The 14,256-nt window shown below is 42.8% G+C and overlaps 1 protein-coding gene across 2 annotated transcripts; it reads right to left on the minus strand.

The window, feature by feature from the left end:
• Nucleotides 1-1,032: 1,032 nt before the first annotated feature.
• On the minus strand, nucleotides 1,033-12,006 carry slc25a15b (solute carrier family 25 member 15b). 2 transcript variants are annotated; one of them, XM_041894493.2, is made up of 8 exons: nucleotides 11,593-12,006; nucleotides 10,667-10,795; nucleotides 7,533-7,644; nucleotides 5,564-5,710; nucleotides 5,200-5,337; nucleotides 2,428-2,603; nucleotides 1,843-1,909; nucleotides 1,033-1,496 (listed from the first exon to the last, which is right to left on the minus strand). In XM_041894493.2, the coding sequence occupies exons 2-8, from the start codon at nucleotides 10,719-10,721 to the stop codon at nucleotides 1,415-1,417; spliced, it is 777 nt and encodes a 258-aa protein (XP_041750427.2). In that variant the 5' UTR covers nucleotides 10,722-10,795; nucleotides 11,593-12,006; the 3' UTR covers nucleotides 1,033-1,414. The 2 variants fall into 2 exon arrangements, with proteins under 2 accessions (XP_041750427.2, XP_041750426.2); XM_041894492.2 differs by having other exon boundaries at nucleotides 1,843-2,001; nucleotides 11,593-11,995.
• Between the last annotated feature and the right edge of the window lie 2,250 nt (nucleotides 12,007-14,256).

A 14,256-nucleotide genomic window follows, 5' to 3' on the forward strand; every position in this document is an offset into this window, starting at 1 on the left:
GAATAACTGATCATTTTCTGGTTCATTAAGAAAGCTAAACTTAGATATGCGTTTTTGTTTGAGGAGTCAATATTACCATGCCCACTTCAAGCTTACCTTTTTAAAATATAAAACGTTTTTTTTCAGAATATATAACCAAGTTCGCTGTCTAACTCCTTGATTCTGCTTTGCAGTATACCCTTCTCAAAGACTAAGATATAGATTACGACTATTCTGAGATTCTGTTCTGATGTACAAAAGACAACTGCTGATGTACAAAAGACAACTGCTAATGTAAAAAGGGCTTTATAAAATAACATGTATTTTATTAATACTATAAAATTATATTTAAAACACTAATTTTCCACTTCCATACCTTGATCCCGTTTCAAGTCAGGTCTCACTGAGGAAGCATTTTGGGAAAGCACCCATTATATCAACCTTACACCGAGTGTACAAAACATTTGGTCCATGACAGACTGACCAGGTGAATCCAGGTGAAAGCTATGATCCCTTATTGATGTCACCGATTAAATCTACTTTAAATCAGTGTAGATGAAGGGGAGGAGACAGGTTAAAGAAGGGTTTTTAAGCCTTGAGACAATAGAGACATGGATTGTGTATGTGTGCCATTCAGAGGGTGGTCCTCTGTAGCTCAGCTGGTAGAGCACGGCGCTTGTAACGCCAAGGTAGTGGGTTCGATCCCCGGGACCACCCATACACAAAAATGTATGCACGCATGACTGTAAGTCGCTTTGGATAAAAGCGTCTGCTAAATGGCATATTATTATTATTATTATTAGAGGGTGAATGGGCAAGACAGAAGATTTAAGTGCCTTTGAACGGGGTATGGTACTGTAGCAGGTGCCAGGCGCACCGGTTTGTGTCAAGGACTGCAACGCTGCTGGGTTTTTCCCACGCTCAACAGTTTCCTGTGTGTATCAAGAATGGTCCACCACCCAAAGGACATCCAGCCAACTCGACACAACTGTGGGAAGCATTGGAGTCAACATGGGCCAGCATCCCTGTGGAACGCTTTTGACACCTTGTAGAGTCCATTCCCTGATGAATTGAGGCTGTTCTGAGGGCAAATAGGTTCCTAATGTTTTGTACACTCAGTGTATATTCACATTTAAATCAAGTACCTAAAAACATATTATTAGCCACAATGCTTCACTCTGAGGAGTGTGGGTTCCAAGCCCAACCCAGCGGGCAAATGACGTAATTTCAACCCGTTTACAACCAGAAGTCGTTGAAATCAGATCATTTCAACCAGTTTGAAGTGTTGAAATGGAGTGTTGTAAGAGGTTAACGACATAACGTAGTAGGGTTAACCAGAACAAATGACAAGGCAAAAAAAGAGATGGGGGACATCGTTGTCGGAGGAGGACCAGGTCAGCTGTCAAACTGTTTCATCATGAACTTACGGCTGGCCTCATACCCCAGGAACAGGGCTCCGTTGGCGGGGAACGCGCGGATCATGGTGGGGGTCAAACCAGAATAGAGTGCCCTTACACCTAAACAAAAGGGAAATACAAGAAAGGATCATATTTACTACTGTCCTCAACAAAGCATGTAAGAGGAGTGATGCATCTCGCTTGAAGCACAGAGCGGATTTTTACAAAGTCAGAATGTTGGCTTTGTCGATCGCTCTACAACTGCTCTGGTACTGCTCACCCACAAACACATCACATGCAGCGAGAACAAATAATGCATCTGCATCTCAATCAATTTTTTGGGGTGGGATTTACATCAATTATCTATAAATGTTTGCATGTCATAAAGATAGGAATGTCTTTACAATTCATGTTTAAAAATAAAAAATGTTGCTCAAAGCCATAAAACATCCCACACAGTGCTTACCTTCCATCCTCACGATAGTCATCATGGTCTTGAAGAAGCCTTCCTGGCGCCCCATCATTGACATGACCTGGATGCGAGACTTGACACAATCAAAGGGGTAGACCACCAGCCACAGGCACGCACCCCCGAATCCCCCACTGAACACAATAGGGGCCACTCCTGTAACATACACATAACCACAAGTCATCAGGAACACAGCCATAAGCACAGTGTGTTTTTGTTTTCCAACAAACTAAACAAATTAGGTTGAATGTTTTGGAAAGAGAGTTTGACGCAAAAGGCGATTGGCTTTACATTGGCCAATTCCGGCATAATCCCCAAAGGAATCCCAATCAAGCATATTGCTACACAATTAATCTTTAAAAGCTACTAATCTACAACGTACTGAGTAGTGGCTGTAATTACAGCTCACTCTCTAAACAGAGGTGAACATGTGGTCTGAGACACAACTGTAGTAATGAAGAATAAGAACACTGCATTCTCCTTTATCCCATCCCCTCCGGAAGGCCCCTCCGGGACTATGGCCTGCCTCTCCAACCTCTAGGCTACTTGCCGCCCCTTAATAGTTAAGTAATACTACAGTACCTATGTCTTCCTTGCTGCACTTCATGTGGTCAGCAAAGGTGGTTCGGCAGAGCTCGTAGGCCCCGAAGAAGCAGAAGTACCCAGGCACCTCTCTGGCGATGGTTGTGGTCAGGCCTGTGAAAAACCCTGTAGGACCATTTTGCTTCATCACCGACTTCGCCACCGACCACACTGTGCTGGAGACAGAGAGAGAGACAGAGACAGACAGACAGAGACAGACAGAGACAGACAGACAGACAGACAGAGAGAGACAGAGAGAGACAGAGAGAGAGAGAGAGAGAGAGAGAGAGAGAGAGAGAGAGAGAGAAAATGGGTAGTTTATACACTTTGTATATGCCAGTTAGTAGTCGCTTTTATGCAAAGGGATTTACAGAACAGTGAGTGCTTAAATGTGTGTGATCCCTGTGGGAATTGAACCAACAACCTTGGCATTATTAGGGCTAAGCTTTTACCAACTCAGCCACACCGGACCACTCATCAAGTTCAGAGGTAGAAAAGCTCTCTTTTATAAAAGGTAATATGAGAATCAAAACATGGCCATTTTGTAAGAATAGTTTACACAACCAGTAAGCCCTCTAAACAAAACAGTGAAAAAATAAAGGCTTTAAAATAGCAAAACTTCAGTAAAAAATTGTAAGTAAAAATTAAAATTAAGTAAATATCCTTCTTAAAAAGGCCAATGCGGTCGTTTTTATATCAATATAAAATAATTTCTGGCTAACAATTAAGTACCTTACTGTAATAGTTTCCCCATTAATATGGTCCCCCCCAAAAAAAACTCAAGCAAGAATTTTGCTAGGACTGCCTAGGAGTGGTCTGAGCGGGAGGGGAAAACTAAAAACTAGCTGTTATTGAGCGAGTTCGTTTTGCATGGCTCGCTGCCCAGAGTGGGTGGAGATTTCACTTTAGGACCAATGGAAAGGTCTAAAATGTGCAAACCCTGCCCTCCCGAGGCACCAGGTGATGCAAAACGATCTCGCCCATTGGCAGAGGTTTGGAACTCTTTGTTATTGGTCTATTACAGTGAGGGAAAAAAGTATTTGATCCCCTGCTGATTTTGTACGTTTGCCCACTGACAAAGAAATGATCAGTTTATAATTTTAATGGTAGGTTTATTTGAACAGTGAGAGACAGAATAACAACAAAAAAAATCCAGAATAACGCATGTCAAAAATGTTATAAATTGATTTGCATTTTAATGAGAGAAATAAGTATTTGACCCCTCTGCAATCAGCAAGATTTCTGGCACCCAGGTGTCTTTTATACAGGTAACGAGCTGAGATTAGGAGCACACTCTTAAAGGGAGTGCTCCTAATCTCAGCTTGTTACCTGTAAAAAAGACACCTGTCCACAGAAGCAATCAATCAATCAGATTCCAAACTCTCCACCATGGCCAAGACCAAAGAGCTCTCCAAGGATGTCAGGGACAAGATTGTAGACCTACACAAGGCTGGAAAGGCTACAAGACCATCGCCAAGCAGCTTGGTGAGAAGGTGACAACAGTTGGTGCGATTATTCGCAAATGGAAGAAACACAAAAGAACTGTCAATATTCCTTGGCCTGGGGCTCCATGCAAGATCTCACCTCGTGGAGTTGCAATGATCATGAGAACGGTGAGGAATCAGCCCAGAACTACACGGGAGGATCTTGTCAATGATCTCAAGGCAGCTGGGACCATAGTCACCAAGAAAACAATTGGTAACACACTACGCCGTGAAGGACTGAAATCCTGCAGCGCCCGCAAGGTCCCCCTGCTCAAGAAAGCACATATACATGCCCGTCTGAAGTTTGCCAATGAACATCTGAATGATTCAGAGGAGAACTGGGTGAAAGTGTTGTGGTCAGATGAGACCAAAATCGAGCTCTTTGGCATCAACTCAACTCGCCGTGTTTGGAGGAGGAGGAATGCTGCCTATGACCCCAAGATACCATCCCCACCGTCAAACATGGAGGTGGAAACATTATGCTTTGGGGGTGCTTTTCTGCTAAGGGGACAGGACAACTTCACCGCATCAAAGGGACGATGGACGGGGCCATGTACCGTCAAATCTTGGGTGAGAACCTCCTTCCCTCAGCCAGGGCATTGAAAATGGGTCGTGGATGGGTATTCCAGCATGACAATGACCCAAAACACACTCCAGATCTTAATCCCATAGAACATCTGTGGAGGGAGCTGAAGGTTCGAGTTGCCAAACGTCAGCCTCGAAACCTTAATGACTTGGAGAATATCTGCAAAGAGGAGTGGGACAAAATCCTCCTGAGATGTGTGCAAACCTGGTGGCCAACTACAAGAAACGTCTGACCTCTGTGATTGCCAACAAGGGTTTTGCCACCAAGTACTAAGTCATGTTTTGCAGAGGGGTCAAATACTTATTTCCCTCATTAAAATGCAAATCAATTCATAACATTTTTTACATGCGTTTTTCTGGATTTTTTTGTTGTTATTCTGTCTCTCACTGTTCAAATAAACCTACCATTAAAATTATAGACTGATCATTTCTTTGTCAGTGGGCAAACGTACAAAATCAGCAGGGGATCAAATACTTTTTTCCCTCACTGTAACAAATTTACCACCTGCCGAAGCTCCACTCGTGCAAAATCTGCTGATTAGAAGGTCCTGTGTAGATTGTATTTTCAACCAGCAACTATCAGGATATAACACTGATCACATTTTTTTTAACACTTTTACAGTGTTAGTTTCATCAGCTGTTGTACAATATGACACAAAACACAGGAAAAAATGTTGACTGCACTGGGCCTTTAAACACTCACTTTTGGCCCTTTGCGATTTTGCCCGACGCTTCCATCTCGTACATGGCTTGAAGACGACACTTGACCAGCTCAGTAGGGCAGAGGACCAGAGAGGAGAAGATGGATGCTACCGACCCAGCACACGCTTTTTGCATGTCACTGAAAGACAACGACAGATAGAGAAAGAGAGAACATACAGTATGAGATGGTATGCCTACTACTGAAAGAGAGTGAGCATTAATTAGGCCTACATGCATGACTGATGCACAATATCCTTTTCTCAAAAGTATTCCACCTGATGTAAAATAGTTAGACTACAGAATAGTACAAAGCTTGGTGTAAAGAGAAAAGATGTACAGACAACCATCCCAGCATCTCTCCTTACCTGAGTGGCGCCTCAGTTCCCAGTCCTGCCATTGTGCGGACCACCTCCTGACAGAATCCGTAGCTCATGAAGAGGACAGAATTCTCAGCGATGTTGGCCATCAGGGCTGGGCTGGTACCCTGGTAGAGCCCTCGGAGACCCACCTGTCTGTAGCGTTTAGAGTAGTTTATTAAAGTGTTACTCCAAAATATTAGAACAATTTACAACACTATAAACAACCATAGGCAGTGAAAATACTTAATATCATCCATATTAGTCATAATACATTACATCATCAATATACAGTGCATTCGGAAAGTATTCAGACCCCTTGACTTTTTACAAATGTTACATTACTGCCTTATTCTAAAATTGATTCAATTATTTATTTGTCTCATCAATCTACACACAATACCCCATAATGACAAAGCGAAAACAGGTTTTCAGAAATGTTTGCAAATGTATTAAAAATAAAAAACAGAAATACCTTATTTAAATAAGTATTCAGACCCTTTGCTATGAGACTCGAAATTGAGCTCAGGTTCATCCTGTTTCCATTGATCATCCTTGAGATGTTTCTACAACTTGATTGGAGTCCACTTGTGGTAAATTCAATTGATTGGACATGATTTGGAAAGGCACACGCCTGTCTATATAAGGTCCCACAGTTGACAGTTCATGTCAGAGCAAAAACCAAGCCATGAGGTCGAAGGAATTGTCCGTAGAGCTCCGAGACAGGATTGTGTCGAGGCACAGATCTGGGGAAGGGTACCAAAACATTTCTGCGGCATTGAAGATCCCCAATAACACAGTGGCCTCCATCATTCTTAAATTGAAGAAGTGTAGAACCACCAAGGATCTTCTTAGAGCTGGCCACCCGGCCAAACTGAGCAATCGGGGGAGAAGGGCCTTGGTCACTCTGACAGAGCTCTAGAGTTCCTCTGTGGAGATGGGAGAACCTTCCAGAAAGACAACCATTTCTGCAGCACTCCACCAATCAGGCCTTTACGGTAGTGGGCAGACGGAAGCCACTCCTCAGTAAATGGCACATGACAGCCTGCTTGGAATGTGCCAAAAGGCATCTAAAGGACTCTCAGACCATGAGAAACAAGATTCTCTGGTCTGATGAAACCAAGATTGAACTCTTTGGCCTGAATGCCAAGCGTCACGTCTAGAAGAAACCTGGCACCATCCCTACATTGAAGCATGGTGGTGGCAGCATCATGCTGTGGGGATGTTTTTCAGTGGCAGGGACTGGGAGACTAGTCAGGATAGAGGGAAAGATGAACGGAGCAAAGTACAGAGAGATCCTTGATGAAAACCTGCTCCAGAGCGCTCAGGATCTGACTGGGGCGAAGGTTCACCTTCCAAAAGGACAACAACCCACAGCCAAGACAATGCAGGAGTGACTTCCGGACAAGTCCGTGAATGTCCTTGAGTGGCCCAGCCAGAGCCCGGACTTAAACCCAATCGAACATCTCTGGAGAGACCTGAAAATAGCTGTGCAGCGACGCTCCCCAGCCAAACGGACAGAGCTTCAGAGGATCTGCAGAGAAGAATGGGCGAAACTCCCCAAATACAGGTGTGCCAAGCTTGTAGCGTCATACCCAAGAAGACTTGAGGCTGTAATTGCTGCCAAAGCTGCTTCAACAAAGTACTGAGTAAAGGGTCTGAATAATTATGTAAATGTCATATCAGTATTTTATTTGCAATTTCTAAAAAACTGTTTTTGCTTTGTCATTATGGGGTATTGTGTGTAGATTGATGAGGGGAAAAAACTATTTAATCCATTTTAGAATAAGGCAGTAAAAGTCAAGGGGTCTGAATACTTTCTGAATCTACTTGTACGTGGACCTGTGATAGACTAGCGTCCTGTCCAGGGGGTGTACTTGCACATCAAGCTGCCTCACGCTAGAGAAACAGGAGATAGGCTCCTGCCCTTTGGGACATTCTGGCTCAGACAAGGCTACTTACTTACTTACTTACTTACTTGTATGTGGAGGAGAAGCAGTGGATGAAGCCTCGGTACATGGAGGGGAAGGTCTGCATCTTCACCTTGGCTGTGTCCAGGGGCTGACCGCTCAGCACACACGCTGTACCTCCTGGGTAGGGAATTGGTGTGGAGTGGGGACAGTTAAAAGGAGCCATGTCAATTCATGACCATGGGAGTTGACAAGACAGCACAATCAGATCTGGGACCAGGCTACTTAATTAAGCCAGTGAGACAAAACCTGAATCTCATTATGACTACAAAGAGAAGTGTGGGTCATCCTTTATCAGTTTGAATGATAACACATGCAAAGTTACAAGGAATCCTCCTTCTACAGTGGTGTATGTTACGAGTACAAATACACCACTCGTCCTGATTCAGCACTACCCTCCCCTACATTTTACACTGAGAGATGAGGATCTGTAGAGTGAGCTTTGTGATAGTGTGTCTGTGTGAGACAGTGATCACAGCCATTGGAAACACAAAGGGCCAGGCTGGGGGAAAGGCAATAGTCAGCAGTCAGTGTCCTGCTAGGTCAGGTGAGGACTCTGAACAATGGACACCTTTTGGCATTGCTTCAGTTACTGCTATTAAATTACAATAGTTAGGTCAAGCTCTCAAGAACATTTACTCAGATGTAGTTACACAAACAGTCAAATGTTTGGAGACATTTCATCTTGGCCATCCAGACCACTGGTGTGCAATAAGTGTACGTAATAAGGGTTCGCAACAGTGTGCGATAAGTACTCAAAAACAAGTGTAAAAACCAAACACTTAAAGGGCAATCCGCAGTGGAAACAATAACAAAGCATACTCCCCGACAAAGCTGAGGGATGAGGCAGAATTTTTAAAAACCACTATCAAATTCATAGACAGGGCTATGGATGCAAGGACTGACCATCCATGTTATCAACATTATATTTTTAACCATGTTTTGAGGCTATATACGGCGTTAGTTTACAGTTACTTTGCTTACTTACAGCGGAGTAAAACAAGTTTATTTCTGGGGTTCTGATGGGGTACAACAGTTGAACTAAGCTCATGAGTCATTTATGAGTTATATTCTTCAAGAATCAATGGGTACATATCAATTTTAGGTAAAAATGTATAGCAACTGCAGATTTCCCCTTTAAAAAGACAGGCGACAAACCTTGACTTTAGTTTATTTCTGTGTTTATTACGGCTGCGCTGCAAAATAAAAATGTATGTAAATAGAACTAAAGTCAAGGTCGGGTCACCTGTCTTTTCTAGCGTTTGGTCTCTTGTTTTTTAATACTAGGCTAGTTGTTCCTGCGAAAACTCGTTTTTTAATATCAAACAATGTTTGAATACTAGTTGTTCCTGCCAAACCAGCACCTCGAACTAGACGTACTGTTGTGCACAGGGTTTTCCCTTTCTTTTTTGTAGTGTGTGATTCAAAGGGACCCCAACATCCTTCTTTATTAGCGACGGCGTAGGAGTTGGCCATACAGCACAAACAGACCTGGGACCAGGATATTCATATGATGATACAGTATCATGTTGTTACTTTACACTGGCGTAGCACACACCCCTGCAGCCCCCGCAAGGCGGGGGGCCCACGAGCTTTGGGGGCCCCCCAAATACAGTGGCGGCTCCTCTGAGGAGGACCATCCTCCTCAGTGACTTTCATAAAAATAAATGGTAAAACATTTAAAAAGTTACTAAATATTATCACGTCACCAAATAATTGATTAAAAAACACTATTTTGCAAAGAAGGTCTACAGTAGCCTCAACAGCACTCTGTAGGGTAGCACCATGGTGTAGCCGGAGGACAGCTAGCTTCCGTCCTCCTCTGGGTACATTGACTTCAATACAAAACCTAGGAGGCTTGTGGTTCTCACCCCCTTCCATAGACTACCACAGTAATTATGACAGCTTCCGGAGGATGTCCTCCAACCTATCAGAGCTCTTGCAGCATGAACTGACATGTAGTCCACCCAATCAAAGGATCAGATAATTAATCTAGTACTGAAAGCTTAAGATACTGCTAGCTAGCACTGCAGTGCATAAAATGTGGTGAATAGTTGACTCAAAGAGCGAGAAAGACAATAGTTGAACAGTTAACAAATTAATTTCTTCCAAAATGAAGGAGAAGCAAGAGAGAAATATACACTACGTTCAAAAGTTTGGGGTCAATTAGAAATGTCCTTGTTTTCGAAAGATAAGCATTTTTTTTGTCCATTAAAATAACATCAAATTGATCAGAAATACAGTGTAGACATTGTTAATGTTGTTAATGGCTATTGTAGCTGGAAATTGCAGATTTTTTATGGAATATCTACATAGGCGTACAGAGGCCCATTATCAGCAACCATCAGTCTTGTGTTCCAATTGCACATTGTTTGCTAATCCAAGTTTATCATTTTAAAAGGCTAATTGATCATTAGAAAACCCTTTTGCAATTATGCTAGCACAGCTGAAAACTGTTGTGCTGATTAAAGAAGCAATAAAACTGGCCTTCTTGAGACTAGTTGAGTATCTGGAGCATCAGCAATTGTGAGTTGATTACAGGCTCAAAATGGCCAGAATCAAATTACTTTTTTTTTTTAACTCGTCAGTCTATTCTTGTTCTGAGAAATGAAGGCTATCCCATGCGAGAAATTGCCAAGAAACTGAAGATCTCGTACAACGCTGTGTACTACTCCCTTCACAGAACAGCGCAAACTGGCTCTAACCAGAATAGAAAGAGGAGTGAGAGGCCCCGGTGCACAACTGAGCAAGAGGACAAATACATTAGAGTGTCTAGTTTGAGAAACAGATGCCTCACAGGTCCTCAACTGGCAGCTTCATTAAATAGTACCCACAAAACACCAGTCTCAACGTCAACAGTGAAGAGGCAACTCCGGGATGCTGACCTTCTAGGCAGAGTTTCAAAGAAAAAGCCATATCTCAGACTGGCCAATAAAAAGAAAAGATTAAGATGAGCAAAAGAACACAGACACTGGACAGAAGAAGATTGGAAAAAAGTGTTATGGACAGACGAATCGAAGTTTGAATATACAACAAAATAATAATAATAACAATAATAATTTGGGCCAAATTTGACCCTCTTGTGGGCCTTGCACAGACCTTGCGGGGCCCCCGAAACTGTGCTATGCAACTGTTACTTTACCTATAGCTCCAGCTGAGAGGTCAATGATGGCCTGGACCACTGGGTGTGGGGCCATTGAGATGGAGATCTGGAACTACCTGTAGAAGGGTTCCTCCTTTATTATGGTACAGCTCCTACTGTAATGCCAATCTGTGAAACAACAACATACAGTACAAAAAATGTCGAAACTACTATTACATGTTAAGCCAGTTATCACTCACCAGTAGAATAATTATAACTGCATATGCCACAGTATACATCGTACCTTTATAAACATTGACAAACATTTCACTCCATTTAACCTTTGTAGTTGTTTTTCCCAAGACAAGAGAGGCAGTAAATCACTGTTCCTCTATTGTTCACATGTAACTCTAATACAGTTAATAAACCCTAAATAGCAGAGGTGTCTCTAGAGTAGACTAGCTGTCCATTCACAATTCCAATTCAAGTCTCAATTCGCTAGTCTGTGATCACTATTCATTCGAAGCATAAATTGGTGCGAAATTTCAAGGTGCCGGAGGAGGCGACTATGTCACGCTCAGGACATACCACACCGCGCCGTGTGGAAACCATAGATTGTGTATATAAATGGATAAGGTAGAAACTGTGAAGACCGCTCTCGCGTGTTCCGAGTATGACACCATTAGCCACATATCCACTCCTGTTGTACAGTGCATTATGGCAATCATGTTGGTGTTTCGATTTTTGCGATCTGAACAAGAATGGTGAAAAGGACACGACTGTCTGGCTAAGCAAGCTACAACATCGACAGCTGGCAATGCAGTAAATGTTAGGACAAAAGGTAACGTTAGCTAATTTAGCAGTAGCTACACATTACGGCGAAGATATGTGAATGTAAGCTAGCTATACTGTTAAGGGCAGGGTTCATTCAAGTTCTCTACATTTATTTAGCTTCATATTGAACAACAATCTCCATTCTGACTTACCTTTGATGCTACGTAGAACACGTTAGAGACACAGCATCCAAGGCCATCTCATTCAAACGTGGGTTTCGACAGAGAGGAAGAGGCGAAGCGAGATTTAGTTTTACTCCGCCCAAAATCTGTCCACGAAAATAAACCCACGAAGTGAGGAATATTTGTATGGAGGTCAATGTGTCGAATTTGGTCAACAAAAAATGTAATTGATAATTTGCTACGTGAGGCTTATTTGCTCGAATAGAAATGTCGTAATGGTTGTTACGAATCCACTGATATAAGTGGACGCACGTCGCATTTCGGCAACTTTGAAAAAAACGATTGATGGGATTTGTGCCTGTAGTCATACAGACAGGACTCATCGTGGCTATAACTCGTTTTAGCATGGACATTGGGCTTGTTTGACATTGCAGCCGACAGTGCAGGGACTGACTGATCTACAACTCGCCTTGTATCATAAATAATTATTAATTATTAATTGTGCGTGGGTAAAATCGCTGGGGAAGACAAGCCAGAAAAAAAAAAGCCATATTACAACCTGTGTTGTGATAATTGAGTTGTTTGCTCTATGACCTTTTAGTTCATATGCCTTGCGACCGTGATATAGTCCTAAAGCTGATATAATAAGAAGACACGGTGGCAGAATAAATTCAACCACAACTTTGTTTAATCACAAAACCGGAGAGCAACCTCTGTCAGGTAAAGTCTACAAAGCATATTGCATGTAACAAACAGTTACATGACCTACAGCATGGTCAAGCAAGTTAATTGTTCCGACATTTTCTGACTACTAAACAACTATTGACTTAGAACCATGGAGTTACCCCAAGTCACAAAGAAAACAGGAGCTGCCTCCACTATTCCAGCACCATTTCACCAGCCTAATACAATACAAAAGATACCAAAAACAATTTAGTCCAAACAATGTAAACTAAATATGATGTGGCTGTCCATGGTTCCGATTTATGTGTGTGCATGCAAGTAGAAAAAACATGTTGACTCACCCTACTTGTAGAGAAACACCAATGCCATCCTCTTCTCTTTCATGTTGATGAAACAGACTATGACTCTGTCATACAGTACACACTTATTTTTTGTTGTTCTAGGCTCCCTGGCTAAAATGCTTGCTCGCTAGCCTAACTTCCTTTCATGGGCAACGTTAGCTAGTTAACATTAGCCTTCTACATCTAAGTACATATTGAACTTTAATCCTCTCAGGTCAGGGGCAGTGTATGAATTTATGGTTGGATCAGAATCGCCGTTATAATCATTGGCCAGTACTAAGAATCAAGTAAAACCACAAGTCCAAATCCTTATCTCCATCCATGGCTAATTTAGGAAAGGGCCAATTTTAGCTAGCTAGCTAGCCACCGGAGGACAACAACACAACGAGATGCAACAATTCAAGTTGTTTCTATGTTCTCGATGTGATAGGAATGAAGCCAAATCCAAACTGGCTTCCCTTGACACTTATTCCTGGTCACTTTTTGGGGGAAGCTTGGCTTCCCTTGGCAGCCATGAATACATGCCACTGGAAAATAGGCAGGTTTCTCGACTCATACCCTGACCTTGAGAAGGGATTGCGTGATGCGGCATGACAACGTCAACTTGATTGGTCTACAGTCTGCTGGGTGGGCCGTTATATGTTCCTCCATTTATTACCCAATGGAATTACTTCTTCTTCTTCTTCTTGTGAATTTCCGGCAGACTCTATGCTTTTTGGTGTATTACTGCCTTTCTCAGTTCGGAATGTGCATTCCACATTGTGACAAAACCAAAATATAAAGGGAAAAGGGGAATGGGAAAAACTTAAATTGCACCACCATCTAGCCCTTCACCTATACACTATCCCCCAAAACCCACCACCCCATCCCACTACTTACTACTTGACCCTAAACAATCCTACAACAGGCTGTCGGCCTGGGAAGACGGAACCCCTTCTCTCAAAACTTCCTATAGATCTTCTGCACTAAAATCTCTCACAGCCACATTTGTCTCTGCTGCTGCAACTACCACATCTATCTTCTGTGATTTCTGCTCCATTAGTGCCATGCAGTTGATTACCATGAATGCAATAAATCCAACCTCTCTTCAGGCCTACTCACTTGGCGGCTCCCAGTCGACTCACTCACCCTTGGGCTATCCTCTACTCTTTTCATTGCCTCAGTATAGGAAACTTTCTGCCCCTCTCGAACTCTGGCAATCTCACCCTGTCTCTCTCACACAGGGCACTTCGGATACCCAGCTGCATGGGCACCCCCACAGTTGACACAGTGCTTTCTCTATCCCAACTGTACACTCCCTCTGACTATGCCCCCCTGCACATTTCTCACATTACATTTACATTTTACATTTTAGTCATTTAGCAGACGCTCTTATCCAGAGCGACTTACAGTTAGTGAATACATATATATATATATATATATATATTTTTTTTTTCATACTGGTCCCCCATGGGAATTGAACCCACAACCCTGGCGTTGCAAACGCCATGCTCTATCAACTGAGCTACATCCCTGCCGGCCATTCCCTCCCCTACCCTGGACAACGCTAGGCCAATTGTGCGCTGCCCATGAGTGGGATCTCCCTTCTACACACTGCTGCAACATGTCCGAATCCTTGGCACCTAAAGCACTGAAGCGGGTTCGGAACATAGGTCCTCACAGAATAGCA

This window comes from Coregonus clupeaformis, chromosome 13, assembly GCF_020615455.1.
Source record: "Coregonus clupeaformis isolate EN_2021a chromosome 13, ASM2061545v1, whole genome shotgun sequence".
Taxonomy (NCBI): Eukaryota; Metazoa; Chordata; class Actinopteri; order Salmoniformes; family Salmonidae; genus Coregonus; species Coregonus clupeaformis.